At 48.2% G+C, this 26,851-nt stretch overlaps 2 protein-coding genes across 2 annotated transcripts; one reads left to right on the plus strand and one right to left on the minus strand.

Moving 5' to 3' along the window:
* The first annotated feature begins 1,134 nt into the window (after positions 1–1,134).
* LOC119541765 (keratin, type II cuticular Hb1) lies at positions 1,135–6,753 on the plus strand. The gene is made up of 9 exons (XM_037845993.1): positions 1,135–1,503; positions 2,561–2,769; positions 3,470–3,530; positions 4,296–4,391; positions 4,605–4,769; positions 5,060–5,185; positions 5,452–5,672; positions 5,921–5,952; positions 6,238–6,753. The coding sequence occupies exons 1-9, from the start codon at positions 1,135–1,137 to the stop codon at positions 6,441–6,443; spliced, it is 1,485 nt and encodes a 494-aa protein (XP_037701921.1). The 3' UTR covers positions 6,444–6,753.
* A 5,716-nt stretch (positions 6,754–12,469) lies between these two features.
* LOC119542781 (keratin, type II cytoskeletal cochleal-like) lies at positions 12,470–19,832 on the minus strand. Its single transcript, XM_037847435.1, has 4 exons — positions 19,770–19,832; positions 15,438–15,542; positions 13,823–14,040; positions 12,470–12,766 (listed from the first exon to the last, which is right to left on the minus strand). Exons 1-4 carry the CDS (start codon positions 19,830–19,832, stop codon positions 12,727–12,729), a joined length of 426 nt encoding a protein of 141 aa, XP_037703363.1. The 3' UTR covers positions 12,470–12,726.
* Positions 19,833–26,851: the final 7,019 nt, after the last annotated feature.

The raw sequence follows: 26,851 nt of genomic DNA on the forward strand, positions 1-26,851 counted from the left end.
AACTTTCGGTGATAGTGGGAATATTCTATATTTTCCATGTCCAATAAGGTAGCCACTAGACATGTGTGACTACTGATGATTTACAATGTGGCTAATGCAACTGAGGAACTAGATTTTTAATATATTTTATTTTAATTTCAATTTAAATAACCAAATATGCTGGCTACCATATTGGACAGCCCAGCTCTAGATTTAACTTCCAGTTTACAAAAAAAAAAAAAGAAAGGATAGAGCAAGAAGTTAAATCACAAAACCTACAAAACATTCTTGAGACAATTGGAGAAAACTGAGTATAGAATGAATGGTAAATGATTCTTTGGAATCGTTTTCTTGCATGTGAAAATGCTACTTACTATTCCTACTCTTAAGAAATACATGCTGAAGTATTTAGGGTGCCATGCCATGCTATCTGCAACTTTACTCAAATAATTGGGCAAATGTAAAAGCCAATATGGCATAATCTAAGTATTGAGGTGAAGGATCTATGGAAGTTTGTTTACTATTCATTCAAATTTTCATTATGTTTGAAAACTCTCATAATAACAGTTGAAAAAAATGTAAAAGGCAAACATTTAATAATCGGCCAACCTCTGCCACGGCAGGGTAAATCAGGTATTTGGGGGAAATCTAGATTTGTGTTTTTGTAGCAGCTTAGCCACTACTGGAATAGAAACATCTGGATGTAATTCCTTAATACCTCCGTATTCCTTGGATCACCTTCCTTACATGCACACACAGATCCCCTCCTCCCTGCACCCCCTTCTCTTGGCATCTGGCCTCTTCCCTTCTCTTCCCTTCCTTTCCTCTCTCCTCCCCACTGCCCACAGGTCCATGTCCTGCTGGCCAAGCACTTTGAAGATGAAACGTGCTGGTGCCCCTACCGCCCCGGAGCTGGCAGCCTTTACACAGCGGAGGGCGCGGGCCACTCCACCATTAAAGCACATTCTGGTGAGGCGTTGGGTCCGGCTAACCGCCCAAGCCCATAAAGCAGCAAATTGCCCAGACTCCATCTGGCTAAACCTCTTCAGACTCAGCATAAATAGGGCCGGGGCGCCCTGAGCTGCACATTGGAGTTTTCACCAGGACTCCAGCTCTCCTACCCCGTGCTCTGCATCCCAGCCTACAAGAAGCACCATGACCTGCGGATCAGGATTCTGCGGCCGCGCCTTCAGCTGCGCCTCGGCCTGCGGGCCCCGGCCCGGCCGCTGCTGCATCACCGCCGCCCCCTACCGCGGCATCTCCTGCTACCGCGGCCTCTCCGGGGGCTTCGGCAGCCACAGCGTCTGCGGGGCCTTCCGTAGCGGCTCGTGCGGCCGCAGCTTCGGCTACCGCTCCGGCGGCGTGTGCGGCCCCACCGCCCCCGCCATCACCAGCGTGTCTGTCAACGAGAGCCTGCTCACGCCCCTCAACCTGGAGATCGACCCCAGCGCGCAGTGCGTGAAGCACGAGGAGAAGGAGCAGATCAAGTGCCTCAACAGCAAGTTCGCCGCCTTCATCGACAAGGTGGGTGGCCCGTGGGCAGGGCCCTGCTTGGGTACCGAGGGAAGTCAAGGCAGGAAACTGCCCACAGAGCTCACAGTCTGATGGTGGAGACCACTATAAAGGAATCAAACAGAGCCAGACACACCAATTCTGATGGCGGAGTCATGACAGACAACCTGGGTACAGACCACCCAGCAGACAAACAGACAGACAGACAGAATATGAGAGTTATGACACTCTCCAGTCCAGCCTGAGGGGCAGACAAAGAGCCAGGGCAAGTCAAGAGAAGCCAGTCTGATAAGAGAGGCTCAGAGCTGACACCCAGGACACAGTCACCCAGACCTGGGCAGTCCCAGAAGCTCCCAGCCCTGATTCTACCCTAAGGACTCGATGTGGCCTGAGTTTGTGGCTCTGAGGACATGTGTCAGGAAAGGGTGACTTCAGCCTCCACGGAACAAACAGGGCACCAGTAAGTTGGGTACTTCCTATGGAAGCCCAAGGTAGAAGGAAAAAAGCACGAGTGACTGATTTCCCTCTTTCCAGCCCCACGGTCTGGGGGCACTGTCTCTCTTCCCAGCTGGGAGGGATGTCTTCTGTCCTGTGGGAGTGGGGAGTGGGTCGGCTTGAACAGAAACCCTGACTCCTTTTGGCCCTAAGGACCTGGGATGGGTCTCGACTAAATGTCATAAGAAGTCCATGGTTTGGACAAAGCTCAACAGAGCAGCAGTGGAAGTTTCCCCTCTTCCCTTTAAAAATTCGGTACTCTGTTGTTGCTCAGCACAGTTATTTGGATCTCACATCTACATTATGCCATATCGTTCTTTCTTGGGACATTCAGACGTTGTTCAGAAGCTCACAGGAGAATTCCTGAATTTGAGATCAGATATTGCTCAATACTTATTAACTTCTCCTTGACTGAGAAAAGCAAGATCATATTCAGTCTCCAGTTGACCACCTTCTACCCACTTTCCATCTCTACCACTGAGCCCCTGGCTGTGGATTACCAACATTTCCTTCTCTAGCAAGCCCCATTGCTAGAAAATGCCCAGGGCTCCCTGACACCTTCTTCCCATGGCAGGTGCGTTTCCTGGAGCAACAGAACAAGCTGCTGGAGACCAAGTGGAGGTTCTACCAGAACCGGAAGTGCTGCGAGAGCAACCTGGAGCCACTGTTCAATGGCTACATCGAGACGCTGAGGCGGGAGGCCGAGTGCGTGGAGGCCGACAGCGGGAGGCTGGCCTCAGAGCTGAACCACGTGCAGGAGGTGCTGGAGGGCTACAAGAAGAAGTGAGTGCAGGCGGACAGCAGCTCCCCTTTGGCATCTGTCCTCAGGGCTGGCTAAGCCACACTCGCAAATACCTCCTGCAAACTTGCTGAAGACCAGTGGCGGTGTAGAGCCAGAGATTTGAATACAGAAATCTCATAGCTTTGTTAATTTCCCTAGGCAATATCTAGTAAAAATTTGAGGGGTTTTGGTTTGAACAGACAGCTTTCCTGAGGCTAAAGGCCATCATTTGGACTTTTCCAATTCCCCTGAAATTCATTTTTTGGCCCTTTGCTCCTCTGTGTGAATTTCTACTACTGAGGCATTCAAGGTTTTGAAATTTAAACCATGGTAACTGGATTGATAAATATGAGTAAGTGTGAGTTTTAATTATCAGGCATCTTTGCAAGCACAGCCTAGAGAGATTTGACAGTGTCTGTGCAATTGCACAAATATTTATTGAGCATATAGTCTGAATGAGGCCTACAGGAAGCACACAGCCTTATACAATGCTGATACCCTGTGTGACCATAAAGCCACAGGGCCTGGGGATTTCCCTGGAGCTGGGAAACATGCCCCTTGGACTTCTTCCAAGGAGGAGGAGCAACTTGGTGAGAGGCCCTCCTGGGGCAGGACCCATCCTGCTCTGGGGAAGGTATATCACTCAAGCCCCATGTCCCTGCCATCCTATAATGCCATCTTCTCCTCTTGTCCCCATGTCAGGTACGAGGAGGAGGTGGCCCTGAGGGCTACTGCTGAGAATGAGTTCGTGACTCTGAAGAAGGTGGGTGCTACCTGTTCGTTCGCTGGCAGAGACTGGGCTGGGCTGGGAACTAGGGGATTGGAAAGTCCCACGAGAAGGAGACAGGGCTCTGCTCTTAGATGCCCCCAGGCTGATAGGGGCATGGCACCTGGACCCAGAACACAGCTCTGCAGGGCCAAGGGCAGAGTAGGAGGAGCAACAAGATGTGGGAGACTTGGGGAGCAGAGCAGAGCCTGGGTCTGGGTCTGGGTGGGCTTCCTGAGGTGTAGAGAGAAGGCTGGGCAGGAAGGAGGGAACAGAGCAGGTAGAGGAGAGGAGAGGATATCTCATGGCACAGATGTCCACTATGAGGCTTCCAGTGGAGGGAGAAAGGCCTGACTTGGACGTCGGAACAAAAAGTGAGCGACAGAGGGCCCAAGGGAGCCTGGCAGGCAAAGGGTAAGCAACTTGAGAAAAACAGCGTGTGACTCCTTTGTAGCCAATCAACTTACAAGACAAGGGGACTCCTGGTGACCTGTGAGGAGGACATAAAGGTCTTAGGGAGGACTGATTTACTCCTCTTCTGACTCTTGGTCATGCCAAGGTGGAGGGTTTACTATCAGAGGTGTTGTTGTGAAAGTTAAATACTGAATGGATGGGTTTATGGGGCCAGGGCAGGTCAACTTGGGTCTCATGGATGTGTGAGACGGTCAGGGAAGATCCTGTCCAGACACAGGGAGATGGACGAATTGGCCTTCCGAGGTTGCCAAGCAGCCCTGCAGCCTATAACATTCTGTTCTTTCACAGGACGTGGACTGTGCCTATGTCCGCAAGTCTGACCTGGAGGCCAACGTGGAGGCCCTGATCCAGGAGATCGACTTCCTGCGGCGACTGTATGAGGAGGTGAGGGGCATGGCCCAGCAGCCAGCTAGAAGAGAGGACTCAAGCGTGGAGTCCTTTGAGATGTTGGACAAGGACTTGGGCAGTGGGCTGCAGTCCATGAGGTTGTCTGAGTGGGGAGCAGCTTGGGCCCAAGAAGGGCCCAGGAAGGGGTACAGGCTACGGGAGGTCAGGCCCTAGTGTGAACAGGCTTCTGCCACCTCTCACCTCCTGTAGGAGATCCGCGTTCTCCAGTCCCACATCTCTGACACCTCGGTAGTCGTCAAGATAGACAACAGCCGGGACCTGAACATGGACTGCGTCATCGCAGAGATCAAGGCTCAGTACGATGACATCGCCAGCCGCAGCCGGGCTGAGGCCGAGTCCTGGTACCGCAGCAAGGTGAGCGGCCCAGGACACCTGCCTCCTGAAATGGTGGTGGGAGGGAAGCCAGGTATATATTAGAAGTGGCTTCTTTTGTCTGGGGATTCTGATGCCCAAGACAACTGTGGAGTGTCCTTCCCTAGGGATGTATGAAGGAAGGGCAGACATTAGGTTCGGGTGGCATGAGCAGGGCTGCCAAGTGCAGTTGTGGAGGCTGAGCACTGCACAACCTGCACAGTCACTTGTGGTGTCCTGCATGGGTGGGATGTCCCATTCTGTGCCCCATGAGCATCTCCCCTTCCCCCCAGTGCGAAGAGATAAAGGCCACCGTGATCAGGCATGGGGAGACCCTGCGCCGCACCAAGGAGGAGATCAATGAGCTGAACCGCATGATCCAGAGGCTGACAGCTGAGGTGGAGAATGCCAAGTGCCAGGTATGGGTCCCCTGTGCCCAAGACCAGAGAGGCTGGGGTCTTACCCAGGGTCACACAGCCAGTGTGTGCACGGTCTGGATCTCCCATTCATTCTCCAGCCCGTTTACATGACTAGAGTCCCTGGTTGTGGTAACTCAGGGAGACCCAGGAGATGAAGGCAAGTAGGCCCTGTTCCTGGGGTGTTCCCAGCTGGATGGGGGAGACTGGACCAATCCTGGATACAGACAGAGGCTCCAAGACCTTCTTTGTTTCTTCTGGGCCCGCAGAATTCCAAGCTGGAGGCTGCAGTGACGCAGTCTGAGCAGCAGGGCGAGGCAGCCCTCAGCGACGCCCGCTGCAAGCTGGCAGAGCTGGAGGCCGCCCTGCAGAAGGCCAAGCAGGACATGGCCTGCCTGCTCAAGGAGTACCAGGAGGTGATGAACTCCAAGCTGGGGCTGGACATCGAGATCGCCACCTACAGGCGCCTGCTGGAGGGCGAGGAGCACAGGTGGGGCCTAGCGCTTCCCATCCCCATGTCTATACTAAGCCCTACCTTTGCCCTGAGCTGAACAATGGCCAGGTCTCGGGGAGAAATCCTACCATGTATTCCTCAGAGGGGAGATGGTGGCTGGGGATGAGCTGTCCCCTCAGACCCTCTGCTTCCACCTCTTTGACCACTGTGGACAAGAATCCTGGAGCTCCACCAGGAACTCTTGCCCAGTCACTCATTTTGTCCTTCTCTTCCTGCCTCTCTAGATTGTGTGAAGGTGTTGGGGCCGTGAATGTCTGTAAGTAACTTAGGCCCTGAGTGGAAAGATTTACTCTGAGGGAGGGCAGAGCCTGGAACAGGGATTTCACTGAGAGCTAAATTTATGAGAGTGGGCTCGCCTGACAGCTGGAGAGATTCTAGGCTGGACTGCAGGGGAGGCCACTGTTTGGGACTAGATTGGTCTGGATTTGTCAACTGAAGAAGCTCCTTAATTCCCCAGAGCTCTGGGCTTTGGGAGGGATAGTAGTGGGGGAGGCGGGATGACTTGCCCCCAGAATTTTGACTCAGCCTTTGGGGTTTGCAGGTGTCAGCAGCTCCCGGGGTGGCGTGGTCTGCGGTGACATCTGTGTGTCCGGCTCCCGGCCCGTGGCAGGCAACATCTGCAATGCCCCGTGCAGTGGCAATGTGGCGGTGAGCACCGGAATGTGCGCCCCCTGCAATTCTGTCACGTCTTGTAGCCTGGGCACCGTCGGCGTGGGCTCCTGTGGCATGAGCTGCCGGAAATGTTAGGCACCCCAATTCAAGCCTGGGGTCCCAGGCATCTTTCCTGCCCAGCCCCTAGGCCCTGCCCAGCTCCAGGGACTGGAGTGAGCACTCAGCTGCTTGTATTGCACTTTGAAACGTCCGTTCCACTCCCCACTTCTCACTTTTCTGCGTGATCCCGTCCTCTTTGACTCTGCTGCCCTGCGCTGGGAAAGGCTACCCAAGAGAGAAGTCCCCATGGCACCCACAGAAAGGGGGCTTAGGGGCAGGCAGGGCCAGGCTCAGGACTTGGTCCTGGGCTTCCTGGGCCCCCCAGCCTCTCTCTCCTTTCTCCTCTACCCTGTTAATCTGTCTTACTCTGTGTGTCCAATAAATCTGTGTAGCCAAACCCTGGAACTTGTCTGCATCTCTGTTAACCTCCTCAGGGGTCAGGGATTTGGAGGGTCCTAAAAGTTACATGGAGAAGTAAAGGCCTAGGCCTGGGGTCCCAAGTATAGTCCCATATACTGGGGTTCACAGCAGTCTTGGATTTATCCAAGAGTTGTGCTTGGCCCCTACACAATGTAATTTTATCCACACAACCTTGATGTTTATCAGTCTACATCTTGCAGATGAGGAAACGAGAGCTCAGACACACTCAGTAACTTGGGCAGGGTCCTACACCTAGCTCAGTGGTACAGCTGGGGTTTGAACCCTCTGTGCATCCCTGATGCTTACTTCACTAAGTTGTCTCCCAGAAAACATCCCTGTACACATCCATCATCTGATGGATAATGAAAACTAGATTGCCCAATCACCTAAACCTTAAGAAAGCATCAGTGGGGGAGACTCATGCCTGAGTAATTTATTGGAATTCTTTAAGAGGAAATACATGAACATGATTTAAACTTTCAAAAAGCTTTTGTCATGGCTATTATTTTTAAATGGAGTCACTTTTGAGTTTGGAGAGCTGTCATAGCTGAAACATTGCCTCAAAGACAGAAAACAGCACATAGCAAGAAAATGACGTGGATAAGAGGTGAGAGCATAGAGTCTGGAGCCAGACTGCCTGAATCCAAAACTGAGCCCTGTTCTTTTTTGACTGAGTGGCCTTGGGCTATTTACTCACCCTCTCTGTGCCTGTTTCCACTCTAAATTGAGGACTATTTTTTTAAAAAAGCACCTCCCTCATTGCGTTGTTAGGAGAAGTGGTTTAATAGAACGTAAGATGCTTAGACAGTACCCACCATAAAAATTGTTATACATGTTTATCATTCATATTCTTTTGCAGAATGGAAGGTGGAAGAACCTCCAGGGATCTGGGCCAGGGTCAGCCTCTTATAACACTGGTTTCTGTGATCAGAGAAATCTCTGTGTCTGCAAGGGCTACTCAGCTCCTTCATGCACAGAAGCATCCCCCTGTCACTGCTGAAGCACTTACTAGTGGGAGTGGGAGGATGGGAGCTCCATTTCACTAAGGGCCAAGGTGAGCCCTGAACACATATATTTACAACAGGGTGAATCACTAAACTTCCAGTTCCAGCCCAGGAACTATAGCAGAAATGGAAGTCCCCATCCTCCACCATCCCTCAGGGTAACAGAAATAATTGAAAAAATTGAGACTAAAGTTGGGGGTGATGGAGGTGGAGGTGGACCAAGGAGGGTGCAAGTGTTCCAAGTCTGAAAAGAGAAAGCCTCTTGGTAAGGGATAAGAGTGGCCCCGTCACCTCCCCTGATGGAACTCTCTAGAGCCCTGGAAGAGTTCCAGAGTGTGTGATTGTTCTAACCACCCCCCTACACTGTGACATCACACAGCTCAAAAGCCAGCCTGTCAGAGATCCAGACCCAAGGCCTGAGCACCAGCTCCATCCCTCCATCCCTCCCCAAAACAACAGCAACTGCAGTCCAGATGGACTTCTCATCTCTGCCAGCTGACCCCTCCCCTTCCCAGCTCACCATGCTCATCAGCCCACCCAGGCCTTGATGACCTTTTCTACTTCCCTCTTGCCCTCCCCTCTACCTCCGGGCCTCTCCTCCTTCCTCTCCAACTCTACAAGCCTTGTCCCCTGGAAACCTTCTCTCTAGGTTCCCAGTCCTGTACACTCAGGCAACACACATAGAGTAAACAATGTCCATGACACCAAATGGGGAAGAAAATGGAATAGCTCTGTGCTATCTTGAGCATATCACCTCCCCTCTCTGGGCCTCAGTGTGCTCACATATGAAATAAAATGTTTGGACTCGATGGCTGCTAAGCTCCCTTACCATTATAAAGCCGTATTATTCTTTAGGAGAGACGGGAGAGAACTAGGTGAGGTGTATCAGAAGAAAAGAGGAAACTGTGGATACAAAAAGACCCAGAAGCAACTGGAAACAGAAGGTAGATGCTAGGGAAAACAAAAAGTCTGCCCAGCTAGAGGGAAATAGGGAACCTGCTGAAGGCAACTGTGCTGTTTGTGTGTGCTGTCTGCATATTCATTCTGCAAAACTTGTCGTATGTAGCTGTTGGTGAGTGAAGCAGTATGAGTGCATCCAGGTACAGGCACAGCTCCAGGCAACTGTTTGGAAGTAGGTGTATATTTGTGCAACTGTGATCGTTTCTGTATTTGAATTGGTTAGATGTGTGAATTCTGTATGTTGTATGTGTCCTGAACACTGGGATTTTGGGGGTGCACCTAAATGTGAGTATAGTGTGCATGTGCAGGACCATGTGTGCTGGTGGGGCGGGAGTCACAGGTGGAAAACTGGGGAGAGTGATGGGCAGGTGCTACTGGGTGCCAAAGTGGGGGACATCCTCTGGCTCGGAAGTCCTAGGCTTGCCTCCCTCCTCCTGCCCAACAGTCATCCTAGCTCCAGATGGGGTAGAGGGAGGTCAGCTGGCCTTAGACTTCAGAGTAGACCTTTCTTTCCAGGTACTCAAAACACCTCCCAAGAACTCCAATAAGTGAAAAGTCAATTACATTTATATAACCCTTACTATGTTTTAGGCACTTTGCATATAGTAATATATTTAATTCTCAAACAATTCTATGATAGGTACCATTATTTTACAGGTAAACCGTAGCACAGAGATATAAAGTAGGGAGGAAAAGTAAAAGGGAGAAGGGACTCTGCACCATTTAGATCTGGGGAAGGAGGAACTGAGGCCAAGAAACAGGTGAAGAGCTTGGCCAAGGTATCAGCAATATTGAGGCACAGAAGCCAGGCCCTTCCTTCCTCACCCCAGGCTGCTCTGTCTGCCTATTGCAGCTGAAATCTCAGCAGGAAGGACTGCATTGGACTCATCAAAACATTTCCATGGGGTAACGCAGGGTGAGACATGTTAATAAGGAAAGAACAGGGCCCAGGACATCTAAGGATAGAACAAATTAACCAGGACTACACAGCCTCAACCCATTAAATCTACTACATGACAAGCCTTGGAGATAGATGGAGGAGACAGTCAGTGCCCTCTTGGGGGCTCAAATAGAGACACAAACACAGCTAAGTTAGCATCAGACATGTTTAAGTGCTATTAGGAGGGAGGTGGGCATGGGGAGCTACAGAGGACTGATACTTGTGGTCCAGTCACTGAGAAATAATGACTGAACTGGTGACAACCCTCCTCCCTTCAGAAGCCACCCCATTCACAAAGCTTGTAAATGGTCTGCGTATGACTCTCTATAAATGCACCAGACGTTTTCTCTCCCACTCCAGGCTGGAATGTGGGCCACGACCAGGGGAGCCTCACAGAGAATCCTAAACCACAGACATTGCTGGTGACCTACCTGGCTCTGGCCCAAGGGGAGACTCAAACTTGACCTCAAAACACTTGGGATCTCCTGACCTGACATCAAGCAAGGTCAGACTCGGGATTTGGCAAGACATGGGAAGATATGGGCAACCGGTCCTCAGTGATGCATGCTGCAGAATGCACGGCAGAAATCCTGCTTAGGGTGAGATTTCTGGCAGGATCAACCCAGCAGGAGATGAAAAAAACCTGGCCTTGAAAACCGTAGCATTTTATTACCCCCTAGAAAAATTCAGGGAACTATAGAATCTTGAAGAGAGGCAGCTCTGCTTTCAGGCAGCTGTTTTGCACTGGAAGCGTCGGTGAGGATGCTTATACAGTTGTGTCGTTCAGTAGCGACCAAATGGGGCTGATGCATGAGCCCAGTGGGGCCCTGTCCTCTAGCCCTTGGGTGGGTGGCAGCCTGCCAGCCAAGAGCCAGTTCCATTCCTCTTGCATGAGACTGTTCTGTTTATCCAGGAAGGGGACCTTTTGGATACCTAGTCTCTAGGCAGGGACCCAGAAGAACACAGCAGACATCCTGGCACTAGAGTACCTTAAAAGGTAAAGCCAGGGCCTTTCGCCAGTGACGCACCTTAGCCCCACCCAGGGACACAGAAAGCAGGAGCCATTGTTCCCAAGTTGCAGTTATGGTGTAATCCTTTGTGTAATAGAAAAGAATGTGAGCTCCCTAAATGTGACTGCTCTCTGGTCTGTGTGGCAAGGAAAGAGCCAAGAAATGCCGCCCTTCTCTGGCCACTCCCCTGCCTCCAAACCAGCTGTCTTCTCCCCTTGCACCACCTTCCCCACCACCACCACCACCCAAAGTCTGGTTGCCTTGAGAAAACTTGGCCCAAAGCACACATCTGGAAGGAGAGGCAGAGCTCTGATTCCAAAGCCCATGTTTTCCTCCCCCGCAGTCTGTCGCTTCCCAGCCACCAGCAGATGACTTGTTAGACTAGAGCCCAGGCTGGGTCACCAGCTGTGTGCTCACATCCCCTCAGCCCCAATCTGTGAGGACCATCTTACCCAGGGCTCAGTTTCCTCCAGTGCCCCGGCCAGGGCAGTAGAAGACAGCCCATCCCTTCTCCCATCCCACTCTATTCTCTTTCTGGCCTGTTTCCATGTGTGTGACATGAACACCATCTCCAGATGTCTGATCCCAGGAGGCCACTCAATAAGTATTTGCAGAGGGAGTGAAGTTCTCAGCTCCTGGACCAAGAAGAGCTGATTGTAGTACTCTAGCCTAGGGAATAATCAGACCCTCCCTCAGGAATTAATTCCCTTCTCTCACTTTCCCCAGGGGCTCTCTGACCACCACCACCCCACCCCACCCCCCAGCGCCCAGTCCTAAGGATCCCGATTCTATGATATCAAATCACTATAAAAAGTCACATAGACCCACACACCACAAGGGGAATGTTGCTTCCTGGTACATTCCCCAGATCCCCCCCTTCCTGTCCCCACTCTCTCGCATAATCGCATGTCAGGCCTGCTTTGTCGTTGCTCTGGGAGAGCACCAGGAACACCCAGGGGCAGCTCAGACCACTGAAGGACTTTTAATTGCAAAGGAAAGGAAGAGTCCCAGGGAAGACAGGGTGGGGGCAGTTCAGACGGGCAGGGAGCAGGGTCCAAATAAGGCATAGCTCATGCCTTCCTAATGGCACCAGCGATGGTCAGGAAATAGTCCCCAGGTATCTCCGCACTGGGGACAGGTCTGGTCTGTAGGCCATTCTCCAAGGCCTTAAGCTCTGGGGTGGGGGACAAGATGGGGAGGTGAGGTGAGGGCCAGCGTCATGGGGGAGAAGGGAGAGGGGGATAGGGCGTCCCAGACAGAGGGCCCTGTCTTTGGGGCAGAAGCTGGGGGGTCCTCAACTTCTCCAGAGTGGGGCAGGGAGGGTTCAACATCCACCGAGGCCACTGCAGCTTAAGTCCCGGACGCAGCCGGGGGAGCCGCAGGGCGCGCAGCCGCCGCCAGGGGCGCTAGTCTCCAGGGCGCCGGAGCCGGCTGCAGGCGGGAGCGGGCGGGCGGGGCCCGAGGCTGAGCCGGATGCGCTGGGGGCGGCGCCGGCCAGGGCTAGCGGAGAGGGGCTGTGGGAGGGAGGAAAGCCCCTGCCCCGCCCCGTCCCAGAAGACAGACAGACGGCCTCCTCCCCCAGCGGACATACGCAGACCCACACACCCTCACTGGGAGACAGCGCGCAAACTTCTGCAGAGGAACACATGAGCCATCCCCTTTCCTCCTAGAAACAGACTCAAGAATCTCCCGTTTCTGGAAACAGACTTAGAGTCCCCCCGCCCCTGAAAAACAGTCTCTTCCACAAGGACAGACCCACAAACCTTCCCCAAAGAACAGACCGCGGGAGTCCATACCCTCAACACACACGGAGACCCCCAAAGAGTCACCCCCAAGAGAATAAACGGCCCCCCATAAAGGAGAGGCACACAGTCCCAGACACCCCTGCTGCCCAGAAACAGACCCCTTCCCCCTGCCCAAGAGAGTGGAGAATGCACACAAAGGGGGGAGGGAGGGTGACCCCTAATCCAGGTGAGACTTATTATTTACTTACTGACGCTCCCTGCCCCAAATCCCAGACCAGGCCTGCAAGAGGGAAAAGATGGAAGCAGGTAAGTGAAGCTGCCTGCTAGGTATAATATTCTCCATGCAAGGCAAAACACTCCTGACCCACTCCAGACAGGCAGAACTCTTACATTCTCCGGCTCCTTGAATTTCTGGGATCCAGGCAGCCCTTTGAGTCAGTAACTCCTTGCAAGAGTTTTAAACTCAAACCCTCCTGCCTTAAATTCAGATAACTCACGTTCGTTGGTGGCTTCTTGAAGGAGTGAGAAGGCAAAAACACTTTCTCTGGACTAATCTTATCTTGGAGGGAGAGTCCCTATGGAGGCATTTTAAACCCCTAAAAGAGATCCCTGAGGGATCGCTCAGTTATCTAATGAATATTGTTCAAGTCTCACCCGATCACTTTTTACCTGTGTGACTTGGAGGCTGTTATTTACCCTAAGATTCAGTTTCCCCATCTGTAAAATGTCTTGAGGCTGTCTTGTACCTTAAGACTCAGTTTCCCCGTCTGTTAAATGGGGACAATAGTACCTCCGTCACAGGGTTTTTGTGAGGTTTAAAGACAGAAATAAATGCAGCACGCCTGTTCCTGTTGCATGGTGGTGCTCAGTTCCCTGGCCTTCCCCTCAGCCTGGTGATCCCCACTCCTGCTGGCAGCCCTTGGATCTCAACTGCTGTTTAAAGTTAAAAGCCAGCTCCACCTGTTCGTGTAAAAAACCGCCTTGCCCAGGCCTGAAGGAGAGGGGCAGAGTTGAGAAGAAGGCACTCCACACTGAGTTCCCACTGGCCCTGCCGCTGTCTCGATGGACAAACTGACCCCTGCTCTCTGATACTGGGGACAAATGGCCTCCTGGGTCACCCCCATCCTAGGTGTCAAGTGTGCACATCAGCAGGCTTTTTTTTTTTTTTTTTTTTTTAAAGGGGGGGGCTACAAAAATGGCTCCAGAAGAACAAGTTCCTGAATACCCAAGTCATCTCTCCCCATTCCTCCCAGGTTGACATGGACCAAGGTGGTGACCTACCTGAGTACTGCACTCTCTCCCCAGGGCCCCATCTGAAGTACTACCCTGGCCTCACCTGCTCTCCTGGCCCTCCAGCAGCTTGCAGTAGGTGGCAATCTCAAAGTCCAGGCCCAGCTTGACAATTATCAGCTCCTGGTACTCACGCAGCTGCCGCACCATGTCCTGCTTGGCCTGGTGCAGGGCAGCCTCCAGCTGGGTCAACTTGGCCTTGGTGCTGTCTGGGGCAGCCTCCTGCACAGCTGCTGTGTCCTTGGCTCTCGCTAGTTTGCAGGGCTGGAGGTGAAGGAAAGACCAAAGACAAGGACATCCTTCACCCCCACCCCTGGAATGGCTGAGAGAGAACCTTTTACATCTAGTACGGTGTCCCTTCAGATATGAGCCAGGATCCGGGACACATCAGATGCTCCTTATCACATAATGCTGGGGTTATTTTTTCTTAACGACAAGGTCAAAGATGCTAACAGGAAGAATATCCTCTCCCCACGGGAAACTGGAGTTTGTAGTCTCTGGAGAAAACTCAATGCTTGTGTTGGTGAGGTGTGTTTGCTGCTTACGATACCTGGGGGAAATCAAAGCAGCTGTGGCTAGTGGGAGACTGACCAGAACAGGGCCACCCACCCACCCTGCCACCCCTGAAACCCCAACAGCTCAGCACGCCTCAGAGTCATTAGTTCTGGACAAGGGAGAACCCCAGGAATGTCCCCAGAGCCTGAGACACTTGCATCTGTAAAAAGCAAGAAGAGACTAAGGAGCTTCCCCCCTTGGGTAGAGCCTGAGCCAAAGTGCTTGAAGGAGAGGACTGCTGGGGAAAATGAGAGGAGGTTGAGAGGGAGAGGGATTGGGAGAAAGAAACCATCCAGGGGGAAACCGCTCCTTTCCAAGGCTAGGCCTGAGAGTCCCAAACTCAAATGCCTACAGGGCCCCGGCTGGAAGCACAGAGAGGTGCAGGCCAAATGTTAAACATTTATCAGTCGTGTTCAGTTCCACAGAGAAATATGCTCTCTCCCTTTTTCCTGAAATCATCAGGACCTCTTTCGTTTGTTCAGTCTTTCATTTTTTTACTTTAGTTAGAGACACAAAGTTCAGAGCCTTTTCTCTTCTGCAGGAAGAATGGCAGGGCTAGCCAGGGTGTTGATAAATGGCAGAGGACGCTCTGCCTTGGTGCTGGAGGATATGATTGGGAGTGGCTCTGGCAGGCCAGGGAGTATTTATCCCAGGTGAAGAAGATAGAGACCTCTCTTATCTAGCCAAAATGCTACCATGTGGGAATCATAACTTATATTGTCAGATCTTCAGGTTTTTTTTTTAAAGAAAACCCAGAGAACTGGATTTGTAGGTAAAATCTTGCAATTTCTGAAGATGGGCTCAAATTTAATGCTCTGTCAGACAAACAAAACACACATACATAAAAATGTATATATGCATATAAAAAAGATGATGCACAAAAAGCATAAACGTTCATACATATTTACCTACATGTCAATTACTTTCAGACATGAAATACATAGAGTCCTGGGCAAATACATGTATGACTTACACACAGAACCAGACTCCTCTATCCAACTATTCCAAAGGATTGTGGGGGGTCTAGCTGTTGAAATAATGGACACCCTCCCACTATCAGCAGTGTGCCACGCCCACCCACCTACCTGGCCCTCCACACTGTCCACCTTCACACTCAGTCTCTGGATGGCCAGGTTCAGTATGTTCAACTCCTCCTTGCTGTGCCCCAGTTTCTGCACCTGTTTCCCTGTGATTGCCCCTATGTCTTCACACTGTTGGGTCGGGGCAGCAGAGAAGAATTGGGGGATTAGGGAGGTAAGGCGAGCAGGTAAAGCACTTGACTGAAGCCAGCAAAAGCTTTCCAGTAGTCACCTGTCCACCTGCTGTAAGGGTAAAACCATTTAACTTCTCTGGGCATTAGTTTCTCCATCTGTCAAATGGGGATGATAATTTTGCCTCTTCCCATGGGCAGTTGGGAGAAGGCAAGGAGACCACGCATCTCAGGTGTCTGACTGGCACAGTGGCAGGTACAACACCAGGCCTGGAAATGCAAAGAGTAGTGTGAACAAAGGGCAACAGCAAAGGGCAACAGGCTGATGACTCAGCCATTAGACTGAGGCCACATAGGGTTTATCCCAGGAATGGGGATAGTTGAGCTCTAAGAAATCGATTACTGTAATTCACCACTTATGATCATCTAGATAACTACAAAAAGTATTTAATAAAATTCAACAAAAATTTCTAATCTTAAAAATACTTTTTAAAAATCCTAGGAATATGAGGAAATTCCTTGATAAATGCTGTTAACCAGAAATCAGGGACATGGTAGCCCAACATCGTAAAAGTAAATAATGCCTCTGAATGGTATACTTAAAAATGGTTACGATGGCAAATCTTATGTGTACTGGTCTGAAGTTATGTAGCCCTGAAAAGGCCATGTTTTTTGTTTATTTGTTTTTTGTTTACAGTCTCTAGTTTACGTTTATTGCATCCCTCCCCCAATGCCTCCCCATTTTTAACACCTCGCAAGGTTGACATTTGCTTGTTCTCCTTCTAAAAGAACATATTTGTACATTTTATTACAATTGTTGAACAATATAGATTTCACCAAGTTACACAGTCCCAGTCTTGATCTTTCCTCCTTTCTTCTGGTGTCTCACATGCTCCCAACCTTCCTCTCTCAACCGTATTCATAGTTATCTTTGTTCAGTGTACTTACATTGCTGTGCTACCGTCTCCCAAAATTGTGTTCCAAACCACGCACTCTTGTCTTCTCCTATCACACTGTAGTGCTCCCTTTAGTATTTCCTGTAGGGTGGGTGTCTTGTTCACAAAGTCTCTCATTGTCTGTTTGTCGGAAAATATTTTGAGCTCTCCCTCATATTTGAAGGACAGTCTTGCTGGATATAGGATTCTTGGTTGGCAGTTTTTCTCTTTCAGTATCTTAAATATATCACACCACTTCCTTCTTGCCTCCATGGTTTCTGCTGAGAGATGAAACTTAGCACATAGTCTTATTAAGCTTCCTTTGTATGTGATGGATTGCTTTTCTCTTGCTGCTTTCAGGATTCTCTCTTTGTCTTTGACATTTGATAATCTGATTATTAAGTGTCTTGGCATAGGACTATTCAGATCTATTCTGTTTGGAGTACGCTGTGCTTCTTGGATCTGTAATTTTATGTCTTTCATAAGAGATGGGAAATTTTCATTGATTATTTCCTCTATTATTGCTTCTACCCCTTTTCCCTTCTCTTCTCCTTCTGGGACACCAATGATACATACATTCTTGTACTTTGTTTCATCCTTGAGTTCCCGGAGACGTTGCTCATATTTTTTCATTCTTTTCTCCATTTGCTCCTTTGCGTGTAGGCTTTCAGGTGTTTTGTTCTCCAGTTCCTGAGTGTTTTCTTCTGCCTCTTGAGATCTGCTGTTGTATGTTTCCATTGTGTCTCTCATCTCTTGTGTTGTGACTTTCATTTCCATAGATTCTACTAGTTGTTTTTTTTGAACTTTCGATTTCTGCCTTACGTATGCCCAGTGTTTTCTTTACAGCCTCTATCTCTTTTGCAAAATCTTCTCTAAGCTTTTTGAATTAATTTAGCATTAGTTGTTTAAATTCCTGTATCTCAGTTGAAGTGTACGTTTGTCCCTTTGACTGGGCCATAACTTCGTTTTTCTTAGTGTGGGTTGTAGTTTTCTATTGTCTAGGCATCTGACCTCCCAGGCTACCCCAGTCAGGTTTTCCCAGATGAGAACAGGCTCAGGTCACAGAAGGAGGAAATATTCAGTATCTGGTTTCCCTGGTGGTTCTTCTTAGAGGGCTGACACACCTGTGCTTTTCTGCGCAGTAGATGCACCTGTCAGCCTGTCACCGGCTGGTGTAAGAGGGTGTGGCCTGTGGCTCTCCTCCCCCAGGCTTTGGGGTCTGGTTCTGGTAAGGCAGGCAGTATAGCTGGGCCCCTCCCTTTCCTCTTGGGAAGCTATGCCCCCTCCAGAGATGTCATCTGCAAATCAATAAGTTCTTTGTTTCTCTGACTCTGCTGATCAAAGTGTTTCGATTTTAAAATGGCTGAGGCTGTCTTTACTGCAAAGCACTGCAGGCTGAAAACAGCGGAGGTTTTCTCCACAGAGGGAGAAAGGGACAGAAAAGCTCCCAGATTCACCCGTCAGCCAGAGATAGCACCTGATCCTCTGGGCTTCCCATCCTGAGACACATATGTCCCCCGACTCTCCCAAGGTCAGTTGTCACCAAAAGCCTCTGTCTGCTTGTTGGGGATTTGCTGTCTGTATTGAGCAGTTAACATTAAAACCCCAGTTGGAGCTGGGCTGAGAGAGTGCTTCTTTCTAGCACTGCGAGGCTTCCGTGAGGGAGGGGCTCTTAGCTCTCGGCTCTCAGCACGGGTCCGCAGTTTTACTTACAGATTTTATGCTGTGATCTCAGGCATTCCTCCCCATTCAGGTTGGTGGATGATGATTGGTCAGTCACGTTTGTCTCCTGGCAGTTATTCCAGTTTATTTACTAGTTTTTTGGTCATTTATGAATTGTTCCTGGGGGGACTAACAGTCTTCCACTCCTCTCTATGCTGCCATCTTAGCTCCTTGCCATGTTGTTTTAATCAATTTCTGTGGGTGCAGAGCTGTTGTGAGTGGGAGCCTTTTGATTAGGTTATTTCAATTGAGAAGGGACCCACCCCATTCAAGGTGGGTTTTAATCCTTTTACTGGAGTCCTCTATGAAGAGAATAAAAGACTGAAAAAAAGCTGAAAGAGTTCAGAGAGAAACACTCAGAGTGAGCTGATAAAGGGAAGCCCCAGGAGAGCTAAGCGAAAACCCACAGGAACTGAAAGAGCTAGAACCTGCAAGCAACGAAACCTGAGAGAGAAGGATCAGCAGATGCCAGCCATGTGTCTTCCCATGTGACAGAGGAACCCTGGATGCCTTTCTTCAGCAGGGTATCATCCTGTTGAAGCCTTAATTGGGACATTTTCATGGCCTTAGAACCGTAAATTTGTAAACTAATAAATCCCCATTGTAAAAGCCAACCCATTTCTGGTATATTGCATTCTGGCAGCCTTAGCAAACCGAAATATTACATGTATGTTACCACAATTTAAAAAAAAAGAAAAAAAAAAAGTGGCAGGGGTCCAATTCCAGCTTCCCAGTCCCCAAACCAAGGCCACTGTGGGAAGTGCTGTCAATAAGGAACAAAATCCGTGAACCATTTTCTCCCTTCACCTTGCCTCCACTCACCAATGCACAAAAGGCCTAGGAATAGTCACTAATGCTTGCCCAGTATGTTGCACTTTTCAAAATCTTTTACCTACACCTTCTCACTGGGGCCTCACGATCACCTTTGAAGTAGGTCAGGTAGATGTTACTGTCTCCATTATTGTTTCTTGGGCAAGTTGATGCTCATTACACCTACCACGTGCAAAGAAGTAAGGACCCAGAGGTGACTGAGAGACAGACTTGGCCGCCAATGAACTCACCACCTGACAGGGGCCTTAAAGATGTGAGTGCCCTGCTAGTCAGAAGCTGAGCCAGAGGCATCTTAAGCCCATGCTCCTTGCTCTGCACCCTGAGGGACAGATAAAGTCTCATCCCATAGAATAGGAACTGTTCACCCCAGCCCAGGGCAAATTTCTTTCCAGAGCAGATGGGGTGGCAGGAAACAGATATGAACAAACTGCAAAACATCATCTCCTGCAAAAATCTCTGCCCTGTTCCCACTGCCCCACCCTTTCCCACTCCTATTCCTGAAAAGACAGACACAGCATACAGGCTTGGGTCTGGCTGGGTCCAACAGATCTGGGTGGAGTCCAAGACCCTCATCCCGTGTGGCCTGATGAGCCCTGTGCACAAGTCTTACCATGATCAAGGACTTGCAGTCTCCTCCAAGCCCCACCTGAGCATCAAGACCAGGCTCCTGCCCAAGGAGCTCCCAGAATCCTCGCCTCTGAGACTGAGCCCTGTCCTTCCTGAGGGCTTTGTGACTTCACCTTGTTGCAGTTGCAGAGTTCTGACTGGAAGGCTGCAGAGGCAGTGGGTGGGAGGGGGTCCATTAGCCCAGATGGGTAAATGGAAGTCCCTGGGCTGGAGCAGGCCTTGAAGGAAAGTGGGGAAAGGAGAAGGATATTTGAGGGGGCGGTGTCTGTGTGGAGCTGAGGAATTTGGGCTTATGGAGTGGGCAGTTGGGAGCCACAGAAGGTTCTTGAGTAAGCCAGTGGTCTGATGAGAGGTGTGATTTAGGAAGTCCTGTCTGGTAGCAGTGCAGAAAATGAACAAGAGGGTGAGAGACTGGGGCTGGGGATGCCAGCTCCAAAATTTGGTAGGAAATCTGGGGTAAGGTGGTGATTCTAAGCTGGAGGATTGACCAAGCAACTAGGGAACACAACCCGTGGTCGGAATTTTCTTTATGTTTTATAAATTTCTCATGCATGTGAAAGAGTATATATAGCATACATTTAGTGATTTACATAGCAATAATAAAACAAATCCTTGTGTGCCAACCAAAACCTTAGAAGCTTCCTGTCAGTCCCTTCCTTACCCTGATTACAGCACACTCCATCTCCAGCCCCATCCAATTCCCAAAGTAACCACTATCCTGAGTTTTTTGTGTTAATCATTCCATTGTTTGTCTGTATGATTTTATCATATATGTAGGTATCCCTAAACAACTGTTTAGTTTTGCCTGCCTTTAAGCTTTATATAAATAGAATTACACTGTATGCTTCAATGACTTGCTTTTTCCTCTCAAAATTCTATTTGGGAGCATCATCCATTTTGATGCATGTAGCTTTGTTTATTCTCCAGTGTAGTATAGTATTCCAGTGCATGAGTAATTATCTATTCTCCTATGTGTAATATATTTGTATTTTGCTTTTGTTACAAAAAACAATGTAGCTATGAACGTTTTTGAACATACATGCTGATATTTTTTGGCAGCAGATTTTTAGGTGACTGCCTGTCTTTTTTTTAACCACAACTCAAAATAAGAAACCTATTTTATATCATTAATCAGTACCTACATACACATTCACACACATAAACTCAATAAGTTCCATGAAAAATTACTCATCCCTACTATGTATAATGCACTCTGGTCTTTTATCCAACCACCTTAATACATTCTTTTACTTTCAATTTATGTCTTTAATGTTTTAGGTTCATTTCTTATAACTAGCTGTGCCGGTTTGGATATAGTATGTCCCCCCAGAAAAGCCATATTCTTTAATGCAATTTTGTGGGGGCAGACGAATTAGTCTATTGATTGGGGGGGGGGTCCTCTGACTGAATTATTTCCATGGAGGTGTGAGCCCCCCCCATTCAGGGTAGGTCTTAATTAAATCCCTAGAGTCCTATAAGAGAGCTCCCAGACAGAAGGAGCTCAGAGCAGCTGAGAGAGACTTCTGCAGAGATGCTTGCTGTTGCTTAGAGATGCTTGGAGATGTGGACAGAAGGAGGTTTGGAGATGCCAAGCTAAGAGATGAAGCCCAGAGTTTGCCCTGGAGAAGCCAAGAGAGGATCCCTAGATGCTTAGAGAGAAACATCATGGGAGAAAGAAGCAAGAACACAGAGGAGCCAAAAGAAGAGCTAAGACAAATGCCCAGAGACATTTTGGGGAAAGCCATTTTGAAACACAACCCGGGAACAAAGGACCAGCAGACACCAGCCACATGCCTTCCCAGCTGACTGAGGTGTTGCAGACGGCATCGGCCTTCCTTCAGTGAAGGTAACTTTGTGTTGATGCCTTAGTTTGGACACTTTTATGGCCTCAGAACTGTAAATGTGTAACCTAATAAACCCCCTTTATGAAAGCCAATCCATTTCTGGTATTTTGCGTAACAGCAGCTCTAGCAAACCGGAACACTAACGTATTGTTTTGTTATTTATTTAACAATATAATGAAAATGAAATACCCATGAACCTATTTCCCAACGCCAGAGCAAAAACATTATTAATAATTTACATCTACCTACACACTCCTTCCTATCCTGGCTTCACCTTTCCCCACAGAGGTTACCACATCCCTGAATCATGTTATCATTTCTTTGCATGTTTTTTTTTTTAAAGGCTTAACTGGCATTCTTATCGTTTTTCCTGTTTCTTTTTTTTTTCTTACGAAGGGTATTGTTTACAAAGGGACCTTCTTTTATAATTCTATATTATATAACAAGGATGTGTCCACTAGGATTCACAATATTCTATGGTGTGAATAGATCACATTTTACATGGTTCTATTATCTTTTGTTTTATCCTCTTACAAAGGTGGTGCTGTGAACATTTTTCAACATGTCCTCTGATGCACACGTGCATGAATTTCTCTTTATCTTTATTATCCTTCAAAAAATTGGAATTATTGGGTCATAGGAAGGTCAAATGTTCAATTTTACAAGATCATGCAAAATTATTTTCCAAAGTCATTATAACAATTTATACTTTATTCAGCAAAAGACCTCACTGATGTTTATCCTTTCCAACATGTCTTAATTTTCAACAATTAAATAGTGTAATAAATTCCTCTTTTAGTCTTGCTTTGCTTTGCATGATTACTACTGAAGGTGAATAGTTCCCTCAATGTTTACTACCCATATGTATTTCCCTTCTGGGAAATGCCTGTTGGTATCTTTTGCACCATTTTTTCCATTGGGTTGTTTGCCTTATTCCTATTGGTTGGTATGAGTTCTTTATATTTCTGTTATTTATGTATGTTACAAATGTCATCTTCAAGTTTATGGCTTGTCTTTTAACTAGCTTTCTGACATATTTTGATAAATAAAAGTTCTTAATTTTAATGTGGTCTAATGTATTAATCTTTTGTTTTATGTGTAGCATGTTATATGCCTTGTTTAAAAATCCCTCCTTACACTGAGGTCAGAAAGACATTCTCCTACTCTTTTCTTCGGAAGGTGTTAAAGTTTTCAGTTTGCTATTGCTGCCTTTATGCAAAATACCAGAAATGGATTGGCTTTTATAAAGGGGGTTTATTTGGTTACAAAGTTGCAGTCTTGAGGCCATAAAGTGTCCAAGGTAAGTCATGAACAATAGGGCACCTTCACTGGAGAAAGGCCATTGGCATCCGGAAAACCTCTGTTAGCTGGGAAGGCCTGTGGCTGGCATCTGCTTGCTCCCAGGTTGCGTTACAAAATAGTGTTCTCCAAAATGTCAGCTTTCAACAGCTGTCTTCCAAAATGTCTGTCTTAGCTGCAGCTTCTCCAAAATGTCACTCTCAGTTGCTCTCCAAAATGTCACTCACAGATTCTCTGAGTTCCTTCTATTTGTCAGCTTTTTATATGGCTTTAGTGATTTAATTCAGACCCACCCCGAATAGGTGGGGTAACACCTCCATGGAAATTATCCTGTCAAAGGTCTCGCCCACAGTTGATTGAGTCACGTCTCCATGGAAACAATCAAAGGATTCCAACCTAATCAACACTAATAATACGTCTCACCCCACAAGATTACATCAAAGAACATGTTATTTTGGGGAACACATTACATCCAAACTGACACAATATTTATGTTTTTATCTGACTGAAGTTGATAAAATCTGATTTAATCTGATTTAAGTTGATATTGTATATTCTAAAAGGCAGGGATCCAATTTCAGCTTTTCCCTTATAGAAATCAATGTATAGTCCCTTTGTTCCCTACTGATCAGCCATACCACCACCGTTATGTATATCAAAGTTACACACACACACACAGCTCAGTGTAGGGGCCATCTATTTTCTTACATGGATCTATTTGTCCATTCTTGTGTAGCCACTACACCATCTTAATTACTATAGCTTTATAATAAGTTATAATCTCTGAGAGGGCAAGTATGCATTTATTATTTTTCATCAGTGACTTGGCTATTTTTAACCTTTGTTCTTCCTCGTAAATTTTAGAATCAATTTGTTAAGATTTAAGGGGTGTCTTAGTTTACCAGGGATGCTATAACAAATAACACAGATGGTTGGCTTAAACAATAGAAATTTACTGTCTCACAGTTTGGGAGCTAGAAATCCAAAATCTAGGTATCAGTGGGCCATGCTTTCTCCGTAGTCTGTAGCATTCTGGTGGTGGCTCTGTGTCTGCTTCTGTGATATGGAGATCTGACTCCTGTCTCCTTCTCTGGCCTCTACTGCCATGTCCAAATTTCCTTTGCTTATAAGAACTCCAGTTGTATTGGCTTAAGGCCTAACCTGCTTCAGTCCAACCTCATCTTAATAGGATCATTGAAGATCCCATTAAGAAGTGAGCTCCCACCTACAGAACCAGGGTTTAGGACTTAAACATATCTTTGTGGTGGACATGATTCAATCTATCACAAGGGCATCCTCTAGAGAAGATCTGCATATGCTTTTGTCAGATTTGGGGGGAGAGCTACCAACCAGGAGTAATATTAAACTGTGTTCTCAGCTTGGGTACAGAAAAAAAATGTGAACTCTAGCCCAAACCTATATGACGGCAAACTCGTGGTTAGAATTATCAGGGAAAACTTTTTTCCCCTTCACCCAAAGCTAGGGTCAAGCCACGCAAGCTTCCTTCCTTTTTTAAGATTTTTTTTTTCCTGCTTCCCCGTTCACTGAGGGTGGTCCTGGTTTCCTGTTAGTGACATTGGAACAACCCTCGTTGCTTGGGCCTAGGCTTTGTGCCCTGGCCTCTGAGAACAGTGGATTTGCCTTCCACCCCACCAGTGTCCCTGCAGATGCTATCGCTGTACCATCTATGCACGTATCTCCTGGAGTCATGGTCTATTGCTGTTTTTAGCCTCTGATGAGTTCCCATATCTTCTTGCTAGCTCAGTTATGCACTAAAATGCTAAGAGAGTTTTCCAGAGTTCCTAGTCTGACATATTGCAAGAAACAAGTTCCTGAGGACATTTTTCAAAGAAATCATTTACGAGGTTTGGTGACTCTGGTTGGAAAATACGTATTAAAGAGTTTAAAGCTTGAGATATTAGAAAGACCTGAAAGAAAAAGGGAAAGTTGATGAATATGCATCAGTGGAGAGGAAAATGATGAGGTATTTTTAAAAATTACTTTTATGAGGTGTTTTTAAGACAGTCTTAATTCCAAATATCAGTGCAGCATTCAAGTGGGGATGCCCTGTGGGGAAATGGAAGACTTGGAGAGGAATCCATTCATCCATTCACTCTCCTAACACTGTCCAGTCCCTTCTATGAGCCAGCACTGGGCCAGGCACTTGCTAGCACTGGGGAATTATCCTGGAAGAGCCCTTAGCCATCAGAGCACCCCTTCTCAATGCCCCCAACCCAGAGCACATGGTTGAATAAATAGCTGGCCCGGCCCTAGGAGCCCCCACCACCTTACCCCACTCACACAACACGGAATGCCTTCCTAGAGATCCCACCCACCCCCTCCAAGCCTGAAATAATGGACAGAAAAGTTGACAAGCAAGACCAGAACTACATGACTTTATTCTATATATAGACGACAAGGAAGAAATAAAGACTTGGCAAAGGAAGGCAAGAGAACAAGGGAAGGGGAATGTCGAGAGGTAGCAGTAGGGCTCCATCCTTTTCATGGGTTCAAGCAGCCCAGATCTACCCATGGGCTACATCACTTCTCTCAATAACCTTTCTCAGACTGAGGGAGGCAGGAGACAAGGAGAGGGGGGGTTCCCACACAAGAAATAAGAAGCAGAGAGCAAGGTAGATATGTCAAGGTGAGATCAAGCAGTTGCATCTTGCTACCAGGCTGCACATGGCAGAAGGGACAGGTGGAATTCATGGGAAAGGTGAGAGGGCTGGGGCCTGGGGTGCATCTTCACGCCCTGCCTACCTAACACTTCTTGCAGCTACTGCCGGGGCTCTCACCCCACAGGACTGATCCCACAACTACAGGTGGCAGAGAGGTCCCCAGATACAACTCCACCCTGGGAGCTATTTACACCTGCACAGGGACAATAATGATAAGTTAGAACCTGCAGTGGGGATGGGAAGGTGGCCACGCACAGCCCCCACCCCCAATCAGAACTCCCCCCACCCCTGCCAGCCAAGAGCAACGCTGCTCATCTACATCTCCAGGGATGACGATAACATAAGCTTCCCTGTGCACTGTCCTAGAGATTCTCACCCTTACTGCAAGGAAGTCCATCTTGTGATCTAACTGCAATCCCTTCTTAATCTATTCTTCTTTAACTGGTTTTGGGAAGATACGCCTTGAGGACAACCAAACTGACGAAATACCTGTTTTTACCCAGAAAAGTAGTGGCATCTTGAACTTGGTCACATGTTGCTTAGACAGGGAGATAATAGGGGCTTCCTGTGATGGGGAAAAAGAAGACTGACAGTCTGACAGGTCTTGAGACCCAACAGTCAGCTCCCTCTTTATAACTGCGTGTCTGTGAGCCAGTGGAGCCACTTCTCCCTGGGTCTCTCCACTCTCACAGCTAAATATTTCTTCCCACTGGCTGACTTCAGTGTGTCCCTTCAGGGCCAGAGTTACTCCCGGATATTCGCAGCACTGATGCCTTCACCCAGCCTCAAGAGGGAAAGAAAAGGTCAGCACTGGGACCAGGCATTGCTTCCTGACAGTGATCCCAGAAGTCACATGGCCACTAGATCTGAACTGAGTCATCCAAAGAGTCACCCAAGTCCCTCCCCAGAAGGTCAGAAGAGAGAAGGTCTGGCGTCCAGCACCGCAAAGGCCCAGCATATCCCCAGCCCTGTCCCAAAAGGACAGAAAGGAAAGTTCTCCCTCTGGGAAGTGCGGCCAGCCAAAATGCAGCAAGATGCAAGAGATCTTTCCAACTGTGCCCCAAGAATCCAGCTCTAGACTTCCTTCCTCACCTCCACTGACTGGCTGTATAATCTTGAACAATCCAGTCTCCTGAGTCTCAGGTTTTCCATTTCTCTAATAGAAATATATCAACTTCACCCTTTCAATTTGCGGCCTGTTTTTACTCCTGGCCCTTAACAAATGGTGTTCTGACCTGACTCCCACCAGATCATAAGGACCTATTTTGCATATTTCTTCCCAACTCCATGTGAAGTCACATTGGTAGCTTGAAATCACCCATGATAAAAGTCTTTACACCTCTGAAATCAGCAAATGCTACAAATCAGGGC

This window comes from Choloepus didactylus, chromosome 8, assembly GCF_015220235.1.
Source record: "Choloepus didactylus isolate mChoDid1 chromosome 8, mChoDid1.pri, whole genome shotgun sequence".
Classification (NCBI taxonomy): Eukaryota; Metazoa; Chordata; class Mammalia; order Pilosa; family Megalonychidae; genus Choloepus; species Choloepus didactylus.

Excerpts from the sequence above, each read along its gene's own strand:
- LOC119542781 (XM_037847435.1), bottom strand. The coding sequence starts at position 19,832 with ATGGACCCCCTCCCACCCACTGCCTCTGCAGCCTTCCAGTCAGAACTC. Across the intron at positions 15,543-19,769 it reads AACTCTGCAACTGCAACAAG|TGTGAAGACATAGGGGCAAT; the intron begins GTGAAGTCACAA and ends CCGACCCAACAG. Across the intron at positions 14,041-15,437 it reads TCCAGAGACTGAGTGTGAAG|CCCTGCAAACTAGCGAGAGC; the intron begins GTGGACAGTGTG and ends CTTCACCTCCAG.
- LOC119541765 (XM_037845993.1), top strand. The coding sequence starts at position 1,135 with ATGACCTGCGGATCAGGATTCTGCGGCCGCGCCTTCAGCTGCGCCTCG. Across the intron at positions 5,186-5,451 it reads TGGAGAATGCCAAGTGCCAG|AATTCCAAGCTGGAGGCTGC; the intron begins GTATGGGTCCCC and ends CTGGGCCCGCAG. Across the intron at positions 5,673-5,920 it reads CTGGAGGGCGAGGAGCACAG|ATTGTGTGAAGGTGTTGGGG; the intron begins GTGGGGCCTAGC and ends CTGCCTCTCTAG.